General features: G+C 35.3%; 1 protein-coding gene across 9 annotated transcripts in view; it reads right to left on the minus strand.

Moving 5' to 3' along the window:
- TCERG1 (transcription elongation regulator 1) overlaps window positions 1–24,482 on the minus strand; it is a 60,893-nt gene that overhangs the window by 24,694 nt on the left and 11,717 nt on the right. For 2 of the 9 annotated variants that reach the window (XR_009262665.1, XM_058732637.1), the window contains exons 5-14: window positions 20,781–21,023; window positions 16,387–16,449; window positions 15,049–15,249; window positions 13,971–14,083; window positions 13,129–13,217; window positions 4,931–5,091; window positions 3,607–3,663; window positions 3,390–3,456; window positions 2,243–2,293; window positions 764–899 (exon numbers count right to left, since the gene is read on the minus strand). Coding sequence is in view for 8 of the 9 variants with exons in the window: in XM_058732637.1 (XP_058588620.1) it covers window positions 764–899; window positions 2,243–2,293; window positions 3,390–3,456; window positions 3,607–3,663; window positions 4,931–5,091; window positions 13,129–13,217; window positions 13,971–14,083; window positions 15,049–15,249; window positions 16,387–16,449; window positions 20,781–21,023 (1,181 nt within the window). In the remaining variant the exon portion in view is untranslated. The remainder of the gene's footprint in view (window positions 1–763; window positions 900–2,242; window positions 2,294–3,389; window positions 3,457–3,606; window positions 3,664–4,930; window positions 5,092–13,128; window positions 13,218–13,970; window positions 14,084–15,048; window positions 15,250–16,386; window positions 16,450–20,780; window positions 21,024–24,482) is intronic. The other 7 variants (XM_058732658.1, XM_058732681.1, XM_058732673.1 and 4 more) reach the window with 7 other exon arrangements.

Below are 24,482 nucleotides of genomic sequence, written 5' to 3' on the forward strand. Positions count from 1 at the left end.
TAAAAAGGAGGCATAATAAAAACCATACTGAAGTTTCCATCACTAATAAATGACAAGCAGTGGGAGGCTAGCGACAGCAAATTTCCACACTAATTGGCTCTGAACATTTCTGTATTATATACAAATAACACACACCTAATTACTCATTAAAATAACCACTACTGTGTGACATTTTAAAAATCAGTACAACAGAAAAAGCCTTGAAGATTTGCATTTTGATTTCCCATGCTTGCTCCAATCTTGTGAACAATGTTGCAATTTTAAACTGAACAGTTAAACTTATTCAAATGAATCTGTGAACATAACCAAAACGTCAAAACCCCTCTCAATTAAGCTCTATTAATAATATCATAAAGTACCAGTTCTCCTTTAACCAAAAGCCATTCTGAAAGTATTAAAAGAAAAATTACATATACCTTACCTATCCCATGTCGTCCGCCACTCTGTAATGTTAATACTCTGTTAATACTCATCTTATATTACTCACCAAAATTTAATGACCCAACAAATGTTGGGTCAACATTTGACCCAACAAATAACATTAAATGTTATTTGTATTTAAAAGGACAGTAAAAAGGCATTTAGTCAAACATGATACGATGAGCCAAGAAAAAGGCTGCTTGAGAGAGTACAGTAATTTGATAGGCTTCCCTTACCTCCCCCCCCAAACATGAGCACTAACCTTAGATTTGACCTTTTAGCAAGACATATTTATATTACTTATACAAAACAGAAATATCTCCCCCAAAGATTGTTTTCTGACCCCTCTCTCTAGCAGCATGTCCTTGAACTGCTTCATTCGGGCCTCCAGAGGGACAATGGCCCTTTCTCGGGCAGCTTTAATTTCAGCTTCCATGGCAGCTTCTTTCTCTGAATCAATGTCTTTATTATCGTCTCTCCTATAAAAAATAAAATATAAGGCATCAACTGACAAAATATTAACAAGGAATCTTACTAAAATCTTTAAATCAATGGAATATTCAAGACTCACTACTGAGCAGCATATTTTTGGCAAAAAAAAATTATATTGAGGGTTTCAAATGAACTCTAAGGGATAGGCAACTTTCATTATAATAAAGTTATATGAGCTTCTAATGATGTTACAATGGCTATATTGTGCTGTCTCTCTGTCTGATACACAAAATGAACTACCTTACTTTCAAAAACAAACAAAAAAAACCTAACATTGCAATAAAACTCTATGTGTTAGAAACAAACAGCACAAAACATAATTTTTAGTTCTTGAAATGATATAGGAAAAATAGTATTTTCCAGAATGTTTTACATTATAGATCCGTAAAATATTTTTATCTAATAAAAACTGGTATAAGTCTTAGTAATCTCAAATATTTATTTTGAAAATAAAATGCAAATATCTGCAAACTTGGCCAAGTGGTTATGTGAGATATATACCTTACCTACCTGACATCTTTTTTACTCACTTTCTGGGTGGTAAGTTGAGATTTAAGTTGAAGGACAGGTCCCAGAGAGCAACATAGGCCCAGGAGTAGTTAGATGGAATTAGAACTGTTCATCAATGACTAAACTACTTCTTTTTCCTCCAAAAATGCACCTCAGGGCTAAGGACAACCCTGTTGCTGTATGGTACTCAAGTGAGATTGTAAACATGAAATTGAGTCACCTCTCAAACATCTGCACTATGAAGAAGGCCCATTCATATGAATAATCCAAAAGAGAAAGAATTCAATAATATTTGGGTGTGTCTGAGCAGATCTTCCTCCTTAAATATGATCTGCTAAGTATCAAAATAAAATTGGTTCATACTCCCTACACAAACTTAAGGGAATTGGGAAAAACAAAACATCACAAATCTCAAAAGCATGCTATATAGGGAAGTGAAGGTAGCCCAAGAGATTTAAATGGCTAACCCGCAAATATGGTTAAGTGAGAGGTAATTAGCAATTTAGGGAATGAATCAAAAGAAATAGAAGACATAGTCCGTGACCTGCAGGAACTTAGCGAGATAGGCTGTGACCTAAGATATGCACAAAACAAACAGGTAAAAGTAATTTGCCAAACAATATACCCTCTTATAATAATTTATTTAAGAACTATTTAAATAAACAATTAAAAGACATCCAAGAAATATAACTAATGAAAACAAATAACCTTTACAGAATTATACTAAATGAAAATGTCACAATACAAACTATCACTATCTATCTCAATAAAAGAAAGAAAGAAAAACTAAGCCAGGAAAAATAGGCTTTTAACTTTGTACCTAAATAGAGAAGCTCGGGCAATCCACATAAAGGACTTCTTTGACATTCTCCTGATAAAAGCAGTTAAAAACCTTACAGAGTTGTCTATAAGAACAAACAATTAAAAACAACCTAAAAGTTTAACATTGTAGGAACATCCAAAATTATGGTTACATAAACAGAATGAATACAGTCATTTATAATAATTAAGAAAACAAATGCCTTATTCTAATTTTTTTTTTTTTAAAGCACACAAAGTCAGTTGATTACAACTAATAAAAGTATTTACATATTTGGTCAAGAACTAAAAAGTCAACTGCAAAAATGAAAATAGCTGTGTTACTTTGGTTGATTATGAGTGACTCTCTTTAACATCTTAATGTCTTTAATATTGTCACTAATGATTTTTTAAAAAGAACCACCCTTCCGAGGGTTTGTCTCACTGATTTCCTTGCCATAATTTGGCTGCATTCAATCTGTCCTTTTCAGATAAGGACTATGGATCATCCAGTTCCTAATAATGTCTTCAAACTTTCCGTTTTGCTGCTAAATAATGGTCCCATTCCTCCCCTCCTCCCGCCACAGCCAAATACCATCTACCCCCCACCTATGATCCCCCTTAATTAGTAACATTCCTATTTCACTCAACTACAGAGCACTGGCCAATCTAATGCTCCCACTTATGGCAGTCTCTTTCTCTCAAAGCTTGTTCTAAGCTCACACGTTCCCTCTACACCAGGTATTAATAACCACAGACTCAAGGAAGAGCTAGGTGACAAGTATGTAAAAAAAAGAGGGAAGTCTGTGTATCTGTAACTATGAACTTTCTGAAATGGTGTCTGTTAGGGTCTACACTAAAGGAGGAAGTTCATTTTTTATAAAATTCCAGCTTAATGAATATCTGAAAATAATTTATCAACTAATTCCTAAAATGTCACTTGGCTTCATAATATACACTTAAATAACCAAATATTCTGCAAATCTAGCAACAGTAAGGACACCATTTCTACACTCTAAAGCAAAGCTTTCTAATATCAGGCCTTAGAGAGCAATCATGACTTCGGTCTCCTAACAACATACATATTAGTTGTCACATCCACAAACTGACTGTGACTTAATTAATAGCTATAATCTGCCTGAATTACATAAACTATAAGTATTACTTACTTCCGTTTTTTGGCTTTAACAGGTTCATCTTCATTAAGTTCTTCCATTAATTCCTGTTCTTCTTTAACTGTAAGATCAAATTTAATTAAACCTTGTCAGAATATAAAAATAAGCAAGCAACAATTGAAATACTTAAGTACTCATCCTTCTGCTACCCACTACCAGAACATTTGCTTTAATAGTATAAAAAAGTAGGTACAATTTATAGTTCACTCACTTGCACTCATAGAGAATTGCCATTTTTGGATGGACAGCATTGTCGGGGTCGGGTGCCCTGGCAAAAACGTATCAGTTATTATTATGAAGTTACATGCACATATTACACAATCTTTTCTTTTAAAAAGTCACCGTTTCCATAACATATCCATCCCATAATATTCTCTCCTTTATAAAACATTAAACAAAACACAATTCTATACTTCTTATATTAATCTTCCCTTTATATTAAATTTCTAATTCACTTTGAAATGTTTATTCATGACACATGGGAAAAACTAATGCCTAGTGTCTTTAGCAACAGACAGGGAAAGTTTCACTGATTTGAAAGTGACTCCTAAGCAAAAAATGTAGCACCAAATATACACAATCCATGAAGACTTATCAATTATTATAAATGACATGGATGAGAATTTATTTCATTGGAAGTATTAGTGATTCATTTATGCTTCTACATTTGATGAAGGGGGCTCTATAAAAACAATCATATCAAAATGAAGGCAAATTACCAATAAAAAATATGCAATCAAAATTATGTATAAATATTGGTATTCATTATGTACATTGAAATGCTGCCTGAACATGAGGTACCTTAAAAGATAATCTCTTAAAAAGGTTTGTCTTTATATTGTCAGAAATAAGGCTTGCCTTCCCTAAGTTTCAATTACTTTAAAAGACTAAGCTTTGGGGTGCCTGGGTGGTTTAAGTCAGTTAAGCGTCTGACTCTTGATCTCAGCTCAGTCCTGATCTCTTGGCCAATATGGAGCACCACATCGACCTGCTTAAGATTTTCTCTCCCTCTACTTCTACCCTGACCCTGTTCGCTTGCTCTCTCTCCAAATAAGTAAACAAATAAACAAAAGACTAAGCTTTCACAGTTTACCAAATTTTGTACTTTACAAAAGTTTAATAACCAGTATTTTAAAAATACTCTGTACAATTTTATTTCAAAAAATATTACTATTTACAAAAGGTGCTAAAAGAACACTGAGAAATGTTTTAGTATTATTAATAAGCAAATAGCAAACCTTAGCAAAGCCAACATTATCTTGGACTAAAAATCTTGATGAGGCAATTAAAAAAACACACATATGAATATCTTACCAAAAAAACTGTCCAAATTCTCTATTTTTTTTTTAATAACTCTGTTATTGAACTCAAACTAGCATCGTGGACTATTTCCCATTTCTCATGGACTATAGCCCATTTCTCAAATTTGTTATATTCCTTGAAAACAGCAAGCTTTCCTAAATGGCCTCATATTTTCTATAAAAATATTAAAAGAATGTTAAAATTAGAGGACAAATTCCTAAATGAAAACTTACTCAGTTTCTTTACTTCTTCCATTCCTTTTTTATGAGGTGGCTCCTGAATAATTTTGTCAACATCCGCCCTTCCAATCAGATCATCAGGTCGGTCCCACATAGAGAGACGGGTGGTAGGATTATAAAAGAAGACCCGCTCATCACCAGTCCAAACAACACACCTACAAATTGAATCAAATATCAGTTTCTCAGATTATGGAACATATTTGACACATAGGTCTCTTACTGTCATCCTGCTAAAGGAGAGGTGGTGGTGGTGGTGGTGGTGGTGGTGGTGGGGACACCTCCAGACAGCAGGAGTTAGCCAAACATGACTTTTAAAGGAGAGAGCTGACTGGCAAAGGTTAAGAACAGCAGCTCAACACATTAGTGGATAAAACCAGGAAAAGCAAAGTAATTCATATAATTAGTAACTTGGTCTGACTCACTCAATCTGAGAGTGCTGCATTTTTACCTACCACAAAAGATGAGTTCAATGGCAACAAACAAGAATGCTATCAAGCAGTTCTAAAGCTAAAGAACAGACCACAGCACAGTATCTATTACATAGTTCTTCTATATATTTCTTACCAAATCAGAATTTTACATACTCAAATGCAACCTGCTATGAAATCTTTAATCTCATTATATCTAATACAAAAAATAAGAAAGTATTGACTGCACTATGATACCATAGCCCACTACAGTTCACTGTTCCTGTTAATTATAATAACAAATTCAGACAAAATAGAAAAAATAAGAACATAAGGGCTCTGTACAGTTTTTAAAAAATAAATATTTAAGTTTGGAAGAGAGTCAATGTTTACAGCAGCAACTGCAAGGGTGTAAATTTCCCACTTTTCCTCCCAGAAATCTCTGCCCCGAGAGCCCCGAGTCACACAGTAGCATGGTCAGAGTGGCAAAGACAGCAAAACTTCCAGTAGAAACCAGGTCTCTATGGTCAGATAATTAAAAGTTCATCAACAGCTGCCAAGCCAAGTTAATCCAGATGTTGAAATTATCAGACAAAACCTCTACTGCTGAAATAATCAGACTTTCAACAAGCAATTATAACTGGAGTTCATGAGATGAAGAAAAAACCTGAATGAAAACATGGTTCTCATTACTGAAATAGAAACTGTAAAAAAACAAAAAAAAACAAAAATTATAGAGATAGAAAATACAGAAATGAAGCAAATGAAAAAGACAAGCCAAGAAATTTAGTCTTATACCACAGAGAACAAACTGCTGGTTACCAGGGACACGGTGAGTGGGGAGAAGGGTGAAACAGGAGATAGAGATAAAGGAGTGCACCTGTGATGAGCACTGGTGTGGTATACGAGTGCTGAAGCCACTACCTTGTACACCTGAAACTAATATAACACTGCAGGCTAACTATACTGGAATTAAAATAAAACTAAAACGAAAAAAAGAAAAACACACAATTGAAATTCAATTTCTCTAGCATAGAGATGAGAGGAAATGATTAGTGAACTAGAAGATAAATCAGTAATTATCCCACCAGAAGAACAAAGGCAGTAAAAAGAATCAACAGAGATTCAGGAACTAAAGTGACTATGTCAAAATGCCTTATGTAAACGTCACTGGGATCCCAGGAGGAAAGGATATTGGAGCAGAAAAAAATTTTGAAGACACAATGCCCCCCCCCCCCAAAAAAAGTCCAAATTTGGTAAAAGATACAAATACTAAAGAAGCTCAGCGAACCCCAAGCAGGATAAACTTCATGAAAACCATACTTACAACCAACATAATCAACCTGGTAAAAACCAAAAATAAAGAAAAATCCTTGCTAGTTGCTAGTAGCTAAGAAAAACTATGGCACACTACAAACGGGAACAAGTCCAATGACCATGGATTTCTTACCAGATATCCTAGAGGCAAGAATACAGTAAAACAACATCCTTAAAGTGCTGGGGTGGAGGGAGAAAACACTGCCAACCCAGAATTCCCTATACAGCATAAACATCCTTTGGGAACAAGGGCAAGAAAAGATATTCCCAGATGAATAAAAAATAAGAGACTTCATCTCCAGCTGACTATTAATGAGCATGGGGATTTTTTTTGGTGGGGGGGGGGGAATAATGGAAATGTTCTAAAATTGAATATGGTGATGGATGCACAATTCTGTGAATATATTTAAAATCAATGAGTTGTGCACTTTAAATGAGGGATGTAATTTATCTCAATATAGTTATATTTTTAAGAAATAGCTAGACAAAAAAAGTATATGCTACAGGATTCTCGACACGATATTCTATAAAATACAAAGTAATCTAAAATAACAGAAAGCAGAGGGACACTTAAGGATGCGATTAGAGGGAGGGGATGGACTACAAAGGGATACAAGGAAACTTTCAGGATTACTAGAAATGTTTATTTTGATTGTGGGAATGAACTTGAACTATTTCAGCTCATTGTACTTCGACAATTGTACTTAAAACACATAAAAATGAGAAATGTAACTTTTGATATTGGGGTTTAAGTTTGAGCCCCACGTTGTGTAAAGAGATTACTTAAAATCTTTTTTAAAAAACTGACAAAATGTGTAATGTACTACCAAACCAAAATCTTTTGTGGAAATGGACTAGATATGTTTTGTCATGGAATCCAACAAAAAAAGCAAGGCTCACTGATCCTAGGGAATACAAAATGCTTCTACTTCTGATCTCTCTTTACAATTAATTTTAAAAGCATAGGGGAAGATAAGTGTTATTATGTTCCATTAGACTAACCCTGAAAGGGGCACCTGGCTGGCTCTGTAGGGAGAGTTTGTGACTCCTGATTCTCAGGGTTATGAGTTCAGGTCCTGTGATGGGTGCAGAGATTATTTAAAAATAAAATCTTTAAAAAATAATTTTTTTTAAAGAATAATCCTGAGATACTTAAGCCATCTTGTTAGATGTTTAACTTTACTGGGAAAAAACCTATCCTAAATTTTCTATGCCAGTTTCTAAAACACTATTTAACTGATATAAACAGTAGTAACTACTTTAAGACAGAGATTCTATTTTACTAATTGATGTTGGCTTCAAAATACCAAAGTGTGCCAATATAGCTCCAATATAGCTCCAACAGTACTAGCGGTAAATGTGCAGTGACGTTTCAGAATTAACAGGGGAAATAATGGACAAAGAATTGTGTCAAAAAACTGCCCTGTGTTAATAATATGAAAGATAAAATGTTTAAGGGTGAAGTATACTACTATCTGCAACTTTTAACCCATGAAAAAAATAAGAATGGTTGGAGATGCATTGAGGGATGAAGCAGATACGATAAAATGTTAGCTGTAAAAGTTAGGTGGTCAATGTTTGGTGCTCGCTGTTCTAGAAACATTCAATGTTTCTCTCTGTTTCAACTTTTTCATAATAAAATCCCACCGTAAAAAAAGCTCTGGAAACAGCAACAACAAAAAACTTACAGAAACACAACAGTGAGCTAATTCATTAGTAGACCTGTGCCGCTCTCAGTATATGCAGAAGAGAGTAAAAATTAAAAGATAAATTTTCCTAAGTTAAAACGCAACATGGACTACAACACACATAAAGCATGGCAAATACAGGCAGCCCTCACTCTGCACCTTGTGGGACACTGTAAAAATAACTGCAAGTTAAATCTGTATGATGCAATCTTAGTAAGCAATGGAAAAAATTAGTTAGTCCATGACCTTTAAAAACTTTTGTTGAAACATTAAAAATTCTCTTAGAACCAGAAACTAAAATTTACTGATCCTAAGGAATACAAAATACTAAATTTGACCTCTTACTTTAAAAGAAATAATCAAACTAATGCTGTGAAATACTAGGGAAAAAAAATCCCAACACAAGTAAGGGAAATATGAAACTTCATGTTTTACATTTAGCTTAACTCTAAAAAACAGTTCTTCAAAGAGCAACATCTGAAGATACCAAGAGATAGATAAATCTGATTATCCAAATGAAGTGGCATACTCTGCTCAGCTGAGTAGTTTGTTTTTTCTTTTTTTAAGATTTTTAAATTTTTAAGTGTCTCTAGACCCAGCTTGGGGCTTGAACTTACAACCTAAGATCACAGACCAACTGAGCCAGCCAGGCACCGCATGAGTAATTTGTTTTGCTTAAAGTTACCACTTACCCATTTTATAAGAAATAGAAAATAATTAATTAAGGAATTAAAGTTCTACTGACAATACATTCTTTCACTGACAAAACTTGGAAAATCATCTGGACAAGCAGGTATCCTTCATGTATTCAGATGGACTATAAAAGCACTAGGAACACATAGCTGCATATGGGGAAGTGGACTTCTTAAGAAAGACCTAGAAGCTGTAAACAGAAGATCAATAAATTTGATTTCATCACAATATAAAATTTATGTATGAGAAGACAGTAAAACAAAAATGAACAAATAGGGAGAAGCTGTAATGTATGTAAAAGTCAAAGGCGTTAAGAGAATGCATAATAAGCTCTCTCCTATCATTAAGAAAAAGACAAATCCACAAAAAAGATGAGGAAAACTGTGAAGAAGCTATCGACAGCCAATGAACATGAAATAAACTCAATTACACCATGTATTCTGGAAACATCCAATAGGACTCCTTTTCTTAAAAGGTTACCAAAGATTTAAATAGACTATCCCTACACTGGTGTGAGGGAGAGAACACTGGTAGGCTATTGCAGGGAATATTAACTGGCACAGTCCAGCCTGTCCCCCCAAAAAACCTTTCTGAGGTCAACTTAGCAGTATCTACCAAACTATTAAAGAGGAGTATCACTTGATTCAGCAACTTCACTTCTAGAAATCAATCCCAACAGAAATACTTGCAAGTGTTCACAAAGAGATATGTGTAAGGATATCCTGAATGTCAATTTTTGTAATGCTGGAGGGGTGGGGGAGGGAAGACAAACTAATCACACATTTATAAAAAAAATTATACATTTATGGAAAATCATGCTATCACAAATATATTTGTACCAAAACAGCAAAATTTCTGGGACATATTTAGTAAAAAAAATACGGAAAATATATTGTTTTTAAGACACTATAATATGCACGCACACCACACATAAACTCTATACACATGTATACAAACAACATAGCAAAGGGTCCAGAAGTTGTATGAAATCAAATTTTTATTAATGAGAAGGCTGGGTGAAGGTGGAATTCTGTAATTTTTTACTTCCTGTAATTCGCTCATATTGTATGTTTTTACAGATTCACATATTCTTTTCAAACATATGAGACTGACGAGAAAATAACTCAAAGCAGGACACAAAAACTATAGATATAAAACAGAGAAAAAGAGGTTTAGAGGATAATAAATACAAGAGACCTGACATGCAGATAACATGTTCCAGAAAAGGAAAAAAAAAACAGGTAAAAAGAAGCAATAATGAAACAAACTCCAAAAGACAATTTCACTCATCTGGAGAGAAACCCAAACTTGAAAACTGATGAGGCCCACAAAGCTTCAGCCTGGTGCGGTTTGAAGTTGGTTACCAGCTTTTCATGTACAATACTCAAACTCAGAAACCACAACCTAGGAAAATATTCGTTGAATAGACTCTTTCCATAACTTTGATTATGGATCCATGGTAGATATTTTGCATAATTATTTTTAAAAATGAGGGTGTGTATCACATTGGTAAAGTGAAATATACAGAAAACAATTATTCCAAATGCCTTTAAAACACAGTAATTTGACTACACATCCCTGGAGGGACATATCCTGAACATAAAAATAACGGGGAGAAAAAAAAGCCTGAACGATCTTCAGTATCGCACTGTTAATGACAGTGTTGGTACTGTTATTGTGTGACCTGTTGTGTGAGCAAAGCAAATGAGGGGCACCTGGGTGGCTGAGTCAGTTAAGCATCTGACTCTTGATTTCAGCTCAGGTCATGATCTTAGGGATCCTGAGATCAAGTCCCATTCTGGGCTCTGGCTGGACAGCACGGAGCCTGCTTGGGATTCTTTCTCTCCTCCTTTCCCTGCCCCTTCCCCGCTCACTGAGGCCCACAAGCTCCCTCTCTTTCTCTTTCAAAATACATAAATATTCAAAACAAACAAAATAACAAAAAGAAAAGAAGTAAATATGTCACTATTACTCAGAAACAGGATCTTCAGCAGAAAAGGGGATACTGAATTAAAACAGATGATGAGATTCAGTAAAAATCTTGTACTAAACCTGAACTGCAAGTAATGATATGAACTAATGATGTATCTTTATTTTTTTTTCAACATTTTTTTTATTTATTTTTGGGACAGAGAGAGACAGAGCATGAACGGGGGAGGGGCAGAGAGAGAGGGAGACACAGAATCGGAAACAGGCTCCAGGCTCCGAGCCATCAGCCCAGAGCCTGACGCGGGGCTCGAACTCACGGACCGCGAGATCGTGACCTGGCTGAAGTCGGACGCTTAACCGACTGCGCCACCCAGGCGCCCCAATGATGTATCTTTAAATGTGTGCATGTTCAGTCTGTGTCTCCCAAAGAGACTTAATAATGACTTATTCAGTAATAACACCTATCCCTAGATCCTATAAATGCCACTTCCCACAAAAGGAAACCAGGCTCCACAGCAAAATGGCCAAATCTAGGTCTGAGACAGGAAATACATGAGGAAAGCCAGGAACATCTTTGCCAAACACAAAGTAAGGAAGGTATCAAAAACAGGGTTATAACAAAAAACCCTGGAGTCAACCTTAAGAGGTTTCACCCAGCCAAAGATGAAACAACAGAACTTCAATAAGGATATTAACTGTAATGGATAGAAGCATATAAAATATATTAAGGGGCGCCTGGGTGGCTCAGTCGGTTAAGTATCTGACTCTTGGTTTCAGCTTGGGTCATGACCTCACAGCTCATGAGATCAAGCTCCACATCGGGCTCTGCACTGACAATGCAGAGCCTGTTTGTGATTCTCTCTCTCTCCCTCTCTCTGCCCCTCCCAAGCACACGCTCTCTCTCTCAAAATAACCTTTAAAAATATATATAGTTAAATGTATGAATTTACAATACTCAAACCAACCCATTATTCTGAAAACTTCAGCACTATTGACATTTGGGGCCAAATAATTAACTCTTGTAGGGAGCTGTCCTGCACATGGTAGGACGTTTAGGAGTATCACATCCCTGCCCTCTAACGACTAGATCCTATACACTATTAACACCTCCCAAGTCATGACAACCAAAAAACATCCCCAGACACTGCCAAACATCCCCTTATGAACTATTCTTGCCAAAAAGATCAAATCTGAATCTCATCGTTTCTTCTGTATCTACTTGATAGTTTGCAGGAAAATCAGGAACAGAAGACTCAAAGAGTACCATCAGGATGCAACAATAAAATCCAGACTGTGAGTCTCCATATAACAAATATATTTATCTTTTAAATGACAAAAATGACAAAGAAAAAGCAATGAAAATACAATGGAGGGGAACCTATAGATTACTAGACTTAAGAAACAATTCAATACAACATGTGGACTGTATATGGATTACATAGGCTGGAGCAGGAACAGGAGAGAGAGCATTGATGCAGGTAGAAGAAGGGCAAACCAAACAAAAGGAAAGAAAAAGTCTACCATTCAACTCTTCAATAAAAAGTCAACTTTATACAGTTCTATAAATGTAATCATGTATGTGGATATACACACAAAATCAATTTACAAGTATTTTAAACAATAAAAAGTAGATTCAGAATCTCACAGTGGCTCAAGTCTGTAACTATGTATGATAAACATTAACGAACAGTACCATGAAAGGAGGAAGACAATGTAGCAAATGAGTTTTAGGTTTGAACACCAAAATATTCATTAGATAAAAACATCTACTTGACATATTTGTTTTTTTAAAGCATCTTTTCTTTCTAGATGATAAAGTATGTAACAATCAAATATGGTAATTAAGAAAAAAAGAATTAAATGGGGTGCCTGGGTGACTTGGTTGGTTAAGCGACCGACTTCTGCTCAGGTCATGATCTCACAGTTTGTGAGTCTGAGCCCCGCATCAGACTCTGTGCTGACAGCTCGGAGCCTGGAGCCTGCTTTGGATTCTGTGTCTCCCCCTCTCTCTGCCGCTCCCCTGCTCATGCTCTCTCTCTCTCTCTCTCTCTCAATAATAAACGTTAAAAAAACACTTTTTTTTTAAATAATAAAAAAAAAAGAAAGAAAGAAAAAATAATTAAATAAAGTAACTTACTAAAGTAAGCCAAGTACATACCACGGAGTACCAGGAATAGGGGTAGTAGCTACTGGCTTTGCCTTCTGGGCAGCCTTTTCTTCTTCAGTCATCTCCTCTTCTTTGGGCTCCTATAGGAAATGATGTTACTCCCATTTATTTAGTATCACAAAACTATACTGAATTACTACACAATACAAGTAACACTGCAAACACCTCAAAGTGCAACCAACATAAGATTGGTTAGTAGCACATGGAGTACAGACTCTGAGTAAGAATTTCTAAGAAAATTCTAACTCCTTGCTCCCTAGACAGAGCGCATTCTACAACAGCAGATGCCAGCAACAGCAGATGGTTCTATCTTCCATCTGCTTAGGAGCAGAAATGGAGAACATAGTATAGAAAATTAGAGAAGACCTCTTCATTTAAGGTTATGTCTTTCTTCTGCTAACTTCCTTACTAATAAACATGACTACCTCTGGTCCCTGACCGAATATAGGAAGCTTTGAAAAAGCAGAGCTCTTTCAGTACTGTATAGAGATCATTCCATGCCAGAAGACAGATAAAATATAACATTCCCCAAATATAAAACTGTACTTATAATTTTACCATGTACCAGTCTATAAATAATCAGGAGGCTAGAGATTGGGTCCATGCTCTGGTCCAAGGCCCTTTCTTTCTAGGGGCCGTGGTTTATTATAAGAAGTAATTTAACACAATTTTCAAAGGAAAAACTACATGACAAACTTCAAAGAACCCTAAAATTTCAGAAAGAAGATTATAACAATTAAGTGAAACTGTTATCAGATACGTTTTCAAATTACAAGTAAATTGTACCCAACAATTAATTCTGGCTCCCAGGTTAATGGGTCGTGGCCCTTTACCTCCTTTATCTCCTTTATTGGCTCTTCCTTAGGGTCTTCCTCCTCCGTCTCCATTGGCAGAGGTTCTTCAGAAGGTTCTTTAATTGGCTCTTTAATCTTCTCCTCTAATTTTTCTATTACAAAGTTAAGACAATGTCACTTGTTGGTTTTTGGTGTAACTTTCCAAGAACTTTCAGAGACTAAGCAGGTAAGATATTCAGAACTAGGGGCGCCTGTGTGGCTCAGTCGGTTAAGCAACTGACTTCGGCTCAGGTCATGATCTCACGGTTTGTGGGTTCGAGCCCCACATCGGGCTCTGTGCTGACAGCTCAGAGCCTGGAGCCTGCTTCGGATTCTGTGTCTCCCTCTCTCTGCCCCTCCCCCACTTGTGTTCTTGTCTCTCTCTCTCTCTCTTTCAAAAATAAATATAAAATGTTAAAAAAAAATTTAAAAAAAAAGGATATTCAGAACTAGAAGTTATTAACCACAAAGATGAAATGTTCTTCTCTATATCATCATCAATTTCAATCTAAAGCACTGGTAAACTTCAAACTCCTCACTATACCATGAGAAAACTGTCACTCGAAAAGAACCACTCATTTCAGAGAGACATGAAGTCTTTCAAGCCATTCACGTATCATTTGTAGCAATGAGTCACTCTGTTGAAAGGGATGAGATACTAAGATACTTAGAAACAGGAACTGGTGGTAAGAAAATTTTGAGTCTTCTTCATCCAAGACTTCAAGGGCCTCCAGTTTTCTTCAGGACACATACAATATTCATATTTCAATATACTACCAATGTCAGTAATTACACAACGGAATAATTATGTAATTCCTGACAACAGAAAAAAAAAAAATCTATGTGTGTGTATGTATGTGTAATTTAAGATGGATGAAAAAATCACAAACATGGAAGTGGAACTGGCTTTTTAAATAAATACATGCTTATGAATTCGGTAAAAATAAAGAATCCAACAACTACAGAATTAGCAAATCCTGCAAATGTGCTAAAAAGGAAGTAACTCAGAATTTCAAATAGCACTCTATTAATAGCATCCCAGTTTTTACTACGTCTCAACAAGTCATGAAAACTATACCTTTTTCCTTTAGTTCTTGGGGTTTTTCCCAGGTTGATTCTAATGTTCTATTATTATAATAGTATGTCTTTCCATCGGCTGTTTTATATTCAGTCCACTCAGAAACTGCTGTTGCTCCAGCTAAGGTAGCAGGTGAAGCCGCAATAGCAACCTGGGGATGGATCATAGGTACGATAGGAGGGGCCATTCCTGGCAATACACCTAAAAGAAGAAGCAGCAGCAGTTAGGTCCAAGCATCAAACTGCAATGCAAAATAAAACTCTAAGATACGAGCTAAATCTTTCTATTAAATATTAATAAATGAATGAGCAAGCTGGAACAAAAACAAATCATATAAAACGTGAATCACTTAATGCTATTTCCCTGTTCAGTTCTAAAGTCTAAATTCAATTAGATTCAGAAAATCAACTCAAGAAGTAACTTAAGAACAGTCAAAAATTCGGGTCACATTTAAGATGAAGTCTTAACCATAACCTATAAAAATCATGACACATTCTCTACATGTGACTAGAAATGTATTTTTATAAAGGATTTCTCAAATTGTAATGAAATCAAGGTAACAAGCATATTTCCTGAAGCAAAATTATTTCTAGTTCTAAGGTACCTAAAAGGGTACGAATAAAATTCTCAGTTTTAAAGTAAAAGACTGAGTTCATTATCAAATCTACTTCAACAGATAAGTGATTTAGTCCAATGTCCTTTTTAAGTGTTTTGTCAGTTTAGTCTTTTCCTTAAAAAAGGTCATTTCTTCTATTTTTTTAAAAGATAAGCCAAGGTTAATATTCTTTTACAATACAGCTAAACAAGCTGATATTACACAAATAATTAAGGATATATGAATCCAAATTGAACAAAAACCCTCAAAGCCTCTTCTAGGATTTAAGTTTCAGGCAGCTATCTTCAATAACTTTACAATGTAAATTTATACTACACACACAAATATTCACACACATATACTCACTAGCATGCAAGCATAATCACATCACTTTACACATGGAAATGATTTTTTTATATTTAACTTAAAAACACAGATCAAAATAACAAAATTAAATGTTATGAGTATGAGAATGAAGTTGTTTACACTTATTACAAAAATTAAGATATAAAGTGATCTGACCTTATTTGCTTTTGTGAACCAAAGAAGCTAATACTACAGGCAATCGGGAAAATTAAGTGTTGGCCAAATATGACAACTGCATTTATACTGCTCATTAAAAAGAAAAATATAAAAAAATCCACTCACTTGGGCAAAAGGAAATAAATAAAAAGGATAAACAACAACATTCACTACCATGCCAACTTACAGACAAAACAAACTAAGATGGTTTTAAAAATTACCGGTCTTGGTGGTAGCGACTGTCTTTACATACGGGCAGCTGACTATTTGCATCATTGCTACACCTGTAAAATGGATAAGCAAGCATACGTTGGAAAGCTGCCATGGTATGTCGGCTACCACTGGGATTCAGGGCAATAAGTGACCACTACAATTTAGGATGCTATTTCCAATGAAAAAGACCAAGAATGGAGTAAAATTTCTTTGTTTGACATTTTGTGGGAAGTAGTGCCAAATCTAAGGATAACTAATTCTAAATTATAGCATCAATTACCTTTTTATCAAACCAGCTCTAACAATATTTGAAGGAGTCTCAAGAGTTTAAATTCAATGAAGGAAGCCCCTTCATTATACAGACGTAACAAGTTCTCACGTGGGACATTCCCCCACAGGACATCAAACCCATGCTGCTGCTGCTTAGATACCAGTGAAAGGCAGATGCAGCATGACACTGACAAGACACTTTCTCTGTGCTGCTAAGTGGGAACTACATGCAGAAGCTGAGGCACGGAGCGTAACCATGCAAAAGTAGAACAAGAGTAAGAAAGGACAAAGAGGGGTGCGAGAGAAAGGAAGACAGTAAGGTATGAGATGGATTCAAATATTCCACTGCAAATAACATTTTAAATAAATGGGCATAGATGAAGAGAAGGGTAGCATTCAGCTAATGACAAAATATCCATGTTTACTGCCTGCTCTGGGGAACGGCACAGGCTTGAAACAATGTTGAAGCAGGCTAACTGTAAACATAAAGAGAGCCCCTTTAGTATCATTAATGACTACTTGGGCTGATTGCTTCAGAAACCTGTATTATTTAAGCCAACTAAAGGAGTAGCACTTGTATTAAAGAATGGAAATTACGTACAGTTCTTAGAAGAATGAAGACTCATCATGATGCATTACAATGGTGATAAAAAGGGAATGAAAGGGAAAGCTGGAAAACTAAGACTGATTAATTGAAGAAATCCAAAATGAAGTGTGAATTTAAAAAAATTTTTAAAAGAAAAGGCCAAAGGCAGGAGGAAAGGGAGTTCAGGGATTGAATTATAATTTCTATTTGTTTTGGCTGAAAAAACTAAACCTAGTTTGGTACCAATAAAAATTCAAAAGAATATACTATTTGCCCCACTAAAGTACAGGAAAAGAAATTTCTCTTAACTTAGAGGTGAAAATTGAAATTAAACCCCTGGGTTTGTAAATAATGTACCTAAGTTCACGCACACACACACAAAAATACTGCCAATTTTTGAAAAATGTCTTTAATTTCTTAATTACTATTTTAAATAAAGAATATTAAAGCTAAACTTTCTATTAACTCTGAAATGAAAACAAAAGCACTGGATCATAAAAGCATGCTGAGTTAAGTTATATGATAATTTTGTTTTCCCTGATGTTGTAAGAAAGCAATGGAAAAATTCATTTGGTTAAGGAAGTTACAGCACATATTAAGTTTAAATTAGTATAAATACTGCCATCTGCAGGACCACTGAAACTATTATGCAAGCACTGGAAATTTAATTCTTAGACTATATGAACTTTATTCTCAAAAAATGTTCTCCAAAACCATCCCCCAAAAAGTAATTTTAACTATTCAACTTAAACAGAAGAAAACCAAATCTATTAATATTTAGGCCTAACCGCCATTGTTAAACATAAATTGGGCCAACACAAAACTCCTGTATTTGACTAACAACACATAAACCATACTGAAAGGTCATATTATATTTCTTCTCATGCTAAAAACATAAGATAAACTTCATGTTTTCTTTGAGGGTGATTACATACAAAAGAGTCACAAAATTACCACATATCTAAATGTTTAACCTTCTATTTCAAGGGAACATCTGTTCAATTTTCCTGTAACTTTACCCTCAAACTGTGTTCTACTAGGAAATTAGAATATTCCATTTAGCATTTTGAATAGTTCTGATGTCACTGACAGTAAGTTTCTTAAATTCCAAATTAAGATTTTATAGTCTTAGAAGACGTGCTAGAATTCTAATCCAATTTACTATCCCCAATTCCAACTCTTATTCCTGTACTTCACCTACAATTCTTCCACTCCTTTCCTTTATCTTGTTTGACGATCCCTTCCTTAATCATTCTCAGTAGAGCCATACACTGCTATTACAGATAGAACTTAAAACTCCAAGATAAATTATATCTAAATCTTTCCTGTCACCTTACTGCCAAATTGATAAAAAGAAAAAAAAAATGATAGAAAAAGAGATCAATCCCATCATATATGAAAGATTTGGGAAGGAAAAAAAACAAGTATTCCCTTTCTTTCTTTTTCACTAAAGCACCTTGGAGAACCGAATTAAAAGGGAATAGGAGAGGCACCTGGCTGGCTCTGTCAGTACAGCATACAACTCTTGATCCTGGGGTGTGAGTTCAAACCTCACATTGGGTGTAGAGATTACTTAAAAATAAAAATAAAATCTTAAAAAAAAAAAAAAAGGGAGAATGAGAAAATGAACATTAGCATCAAAGATGACTTACTATATAAACAAATATTATGATTACTTTCTAGAAGACATTAACTCTCTTTAAAGAATCTTTGGCAACCTGGACAAAATTTTACAGATTATCTAACTCAAGGTCTCTTCCAAATGACCTACAAAATGACATTAGTGGCTGCCATTAACTAAATGCCTGTTACTGCCAAACTTCATAGGTACCACCTCATCTGCTCAAATGGTCACCACCATCTGTTCTAAACTTTAAAGTGGGGGTAAGGGTCAGAGAAGATCATGACATCAAAACAGAGATATAAGTGAAGGGATTTTATTGTAACAAAATTCAACATTCTATAGAAATGAATTTTTGCTACTCTGTACCTTTCACCCACTGGTCCTGTTGAGAAACTTCAAAGCAAAACAAAGTCCTTTTAGTAAGCCTCTCAATTACTTCAGCAACATTATTATGCTAACTCTCAATCTCCTCTCTACAGAATTAACAACCCCATGCTCCTTGAGATCATTCAGAATCCAGTATCTGGTCTGAATACTACCCCTGACCAAGACTGGGAGAGGCTATGACCAATGTCAAGCTATTCTCCATGTATCACTTAGTTTTCTACAAAAAGTATATCCAAAGGGTACCCAAAAGCTTGTCTTAAATTTAATTTAGAAAAAGGGTAATCCTTAGTATGAGGAAACTTTTTGGTTTCCCTCTTACTTTCTTTCAAGTGATATGAGTTTCTTAAAACATCGCATATTGGGCATTATCCGACACTACATTAACAATGTGCAAAAGGTTTTCCTATAGGGAAAAAAAAACACCACTAATTCTTAGAATTTTGGTTTTTCTTTCTTGCTAAGGTATAAAATCTAAGTGACTGCCTCTTTTCCAAGCAGGCACAAGGAAAAAGACAATTAGAAAAGTGGTTATAATTAAAATATGTGCAAATCTAAGAAACGGATGTAGTACAACCCTCTTCTTACATAAAAACTAGTACAATACAGTGGCAATAATAGTGGGAGGAATGTGAAAACGGGAGACAAGAGGCCTACATTCTATTCATCTTTGCCACAAACTTCACAGCAAAAACTGTGAACACGAGGTCTCTACGTCAAAAGCTTCCAGTTGTAATACTAAGAGAACAGACGTGGATTAAGGGATAAACGTGTTTGTCAACAACAAATGCATTCAAATTAGGATGCCCAACACTGTCACTGTTTAATCCCTACAGGGAAAATTCTACTCCACAATCTTACTAGAATTGCTTAAATGTTTACACAGTGCAGGTTATACTTCCCTTCACAACTGTTACAAGGGTTAAGTTCTGGCTTTGCTTTAGATCAATTTCTTATAGTTAGGTGACTAACACTTTCCTCCCAGTAAAACAGTTATTTAAGAGCATGGTATTTGGGTCTGGAGCACCCAGCTCAAATCCCAACACCATCACTCATTAGCTATGCGTCAAGGGCAAGTAATTTAGCCTGTCTATGTACCTACCTCCTAGGATAATTGCAAAAATTAAACTGAGTTATCACATGTAAAGTGCTTAGAACAGGGCACAGTATAGAAAATCACTTAGTATCAGCTATTAAGAACTTGTAATTTCTCAACTTTACAGACTCAATCCTTTAAAAAAAAATTGCATTTGAACATAGTTACAGGAAAAGATGATCATTTTTAATTCATTGAGGCCATTATCCAAAAATGAGTGTAGCTTCAAATGTGGCTCTAATTTTAAGACATGTAAACAACAACAAAAAAAGGACATTTACCAAAACTGAAGAGAAAATATTGCTGTTAGCCATGAATCTTTTAAAAACATTTCAAACAGGTGAGATTCAAGGCAAATTTCAAATGCAACAGACACATGAGAACAAACTAACTGACAATATGAAAACATAGCTAGAAGGACTATTCTCATCCATTGATTTACCTGGAAGCGGAATTGGCATGCCAGGAAGGGGAACACGAAACGGAGGTACCATGACTGGTGGAAAAGCAGGTATTGCTGCTGCTGGCTGAGGTACTGAGTGAGGAACAGCAGGAGGTAACGTCTGGGGGTGCGGCTGGGGAACAGTTTGCACAGGTGTGGCTGTAGGAGCAGGAGTTGAAACACTAACTGTAGGCGTGGCAACTGAAACAGCAGAACTTGGGGTCTGATCTTGTGTTGTGGGTGCTGATAAAAGATAAAACAAAAATATGTATCATTCCTTCATAAACCATTTCACTATATTCATTCATCATTCACTCATTCAGTTAAGTATTTAAGAGCCCATTCCATGCACTGCAAGAAATTTGTAAAAAGGTCTCTGTCTTCTAGAAGCTTGAAGATAGTTAAATGAAATATAAAAATTAAAATATAAAGTGAAATGCGATAAATGTATAGGAGTATAAATCAAGACGCAAAGACCATTTCTAACTGTGAGAGGGTACAGAAAAAATTATATAGTGTGATGATAGGCCTTGAAAGATTAGGATTTCAACAAGGACAATGACAGAGTGGAAGAAGAAAATAAGTAAGTGGTGGGAAAAGTGAGTAAAAAGCCAAGAGGAGGTAGCAAAAGGGAATTGTTTAGAAAATACAAGGCAAGCAGTCAACTAGTAAAACAATAGGCATACCAAAAGAACCAGTGAGTTATGGCTGGAAAGCAGACCAGAGGCATAAAGGAGAAGGCTTTGACAGAAGGCTAAGGAGTCTGCACTTTACTGGGTAGGGAAAGGAAGAAATTATGTAAATGTAGAGAAACGACCTAGAAGAATGCACACCAACATGTATGTACTCATTACATCTGTGCATGCCTTTCACATTTTGCTACATATCCTTCATTAGAGTTTAATTTTTTTATAAGAATGCATTCATGTGTTATTTGTGCGACTTCATGAATGTAAAAGGGGTGCAGGGGAGGCAAAATGAAGGTTTCTGTATGGAAGAGAATTAATCAGTGTTCATTTGATGAATTAACCTGGCAGATGAACAGGAAGGAAAGGAAGAACAGAGGTGGGAAAATCAATTTCAACCTATGTGGAATTGTCCAAACAAGGAAGAACAGAGAGAAAAAGATATGCAGTGACTAATGACTATGAACAAATGGAGTAAAAAACAAGTTGGGTTTCTCTACAGTTATTTCAAAATAAGAAGGTAAAAAAAAAATAATAATAACTCAGGTTTCCAGTGTGAGAGACCAGGAGAATGTGAAATTTGGGATAATTTATTTCCAATATGTTATTTTTAAGTATCAAAAATAAAACATTTCATCTTTAGTTATCACATTTAAAATCAAACTGTGACCAAAAAATAAAATTTGTATTTTATACTTCAAAAGTTACAGTACTCAAATGTTATAAAACAGTTTTGTAATTTTATAACCCATTTAGTTCTAACACAAAACTCATTTTTGGTAATTCATTGGTAACAAATATTTCATGGGTTTTTGTTTTGTTTTGTTTTTGATGTAGAGAAAAATTTCAAACTACCTGTACTGGACTAAGAATGAATTTATCAAATCAAATAAAATAAAACAGTGCATTCCCAATCTGTATGCCAATTTTATCCTAAGGGAAAGCGCACTGTTTAATACAAGCCACCCAATACTCCAACTGACAAAATTTGTATCTTTTTTCAGCTCCTAATAATGAAAAACTCACTTAGGCTGGGAAGATGTGAGCAATTTCATACTTGTTAATGAGGGACTCACCTTGGCTAAATAGACAGCAGGGCCAAACAAGTATCTTCAGGGGCCCAGGAATGAATTGTTGGTCTAGCATAGACCTAGCCTTAGGGTACAGTATCATATTAATATAATTTTATAACAGTGTGAAAAATACAAATTACATGCAACATTTGCCCAGTCCCATAAATATACCACTTAGCATTTGTAATCTACTGTAATGGCTGAAAATATATCTAGTTATTCTTCCCAACTTCCCTGAGAAGTAGGATTTCATCAGCATTTTTCACAAACTTGCACCGGATAAAATGAGTTTATGCTCAACTGGGGCTAAAATATAAATTTCTTAATTTTTATTTTCATTTACCCACAGGTCTATACTGCAGTTCATACAGTTACATATTTTTTTATGTTATGGTAATAATATTTAGATATAATTACTAGAGGTAATCTTACCAGAGGTAAGATAAAAAAAATACTGTAGTCAGGAAAGAACAGGAGTTACAAAAGCACCAAATTTCAAGCGGAAAAGAACACCAATGGAGATGGCAAAAATTTATTCACTCAACCCATTCCTCCTGCTGACACAGGATTTTCTAAATTTGATTAGTGGCCATGAGTCATGAAAGGACAGAGATAAAGGCAATGAAAGAATTCAATGGGAAACTAGGAGAATGGTAGCTAGGACTTAATGCTCAGAAAAACTCCTACCAACTCCTTTTGCTAAAATAACTAGTAAAATGCTAGGCCTCAAAATATACTACTTATCCAGCCTCAGATCTTAATGAAAAAAGACAAGCGAGTGCAACAGATGGAGAAATACTAAGATTGTAGTAGGACAACACTTCAGGATACTGAACCAAGTGAAATAAAAACAGACGTCAGGAATACTCAGAAAGAACATCAAAATTAATGTTTAAAGGCAGTAAAAAGAACACCCTTTTGCTATTCTGTTCTTAAAATAAAGGCCTCCCAATCACTGAAAGGCAGTGCAAAAAAGGACAAAAAGGAGTTCTGAATAGAACAGCTCATAACAGCAAGACAGGTATGGGCCTATATGGACAGACCATTCCAACACAGAAATGGAATATAGGACAGTTAAATTATTTCACCTCCAACCTTCCTTAAAACAAAGTACTACTATTTCTCCTTCCTAAGAAGAAAGGGAACAAAGCATAAGCAACACAGAGTCTCCACATAGAACTGCAATGCTTTTATTAATCCCTTTCTGCCATTACCACAACAGGTACCCCATAAAAACTGGCAGTTTCCTGTCTTACCACACAGGTTTTTAGACGCACTAGCCTCTAAAATGGCAAAGCCCCTCAGCCAGCTGGCTATGGTCACTGTTACGCTTCTCTATCAGAATTCACCTTAGCTAAGAAAGAAAAGACTTATAAAGCATTATTTACATCTCCCTACTAAGTGAATTTTCCCCCAAGCTGTTAACAAAATATCAAGCGCAGCCATTAAAAAACTGTCTCCAGGGGCGCCTGGGTGGCTCAGTCGGTTGAGCATCCAACTTCGGCTCAGGTCATGATCTCGCGGTTTGTGAGTTCGAACCCCGTGTCAGGCTCTGTGCTGACACCTCAGAGCCTGGAGCCTGCTTCAGATTCTGTGTCTCCCTCTCTCTATGCTCCTCCCCTGCTCACATCCTGTCTCTCTCTCAAGAATAAAGATCAAAAAAAAAAAATTTTTAATTGTCTCCATATTAGGTATACCTTACTTCCTCAGTTACTTTTTGTATCAATCAAATGCAATAAAATTTGAATCTACTATGATTGAATCTCTCTCATTTACAAATTTCTTTCAGGATAAAATACACTAATAATTCCCAAGTCCCTGAAGCTAGGGCACTTTTCTTATTCTCATCTATTATCAAGGTAGCAAGATAATCCAACTTCTAATCACCTATAGGGATAACTATGCATCTTCATACCAGTATCATAACAAATAATCATATCAAT

This window comes from Neofelis nebulosa, chromosome 1 (assembly GCF_028018385.1).
Source record: "Neofelis nebulosa isolate mNeoNeb1 chromosome 1, mNeoNeb1.pri, whole genome shotgun sequence".
In the NCBI taxonomy this organism is placed as follows: Eukaryota; Metazoa; Chordata; class Mammalia; order Carnivora; family Felidae; genus Neofelis; species Neofelis nebulosa.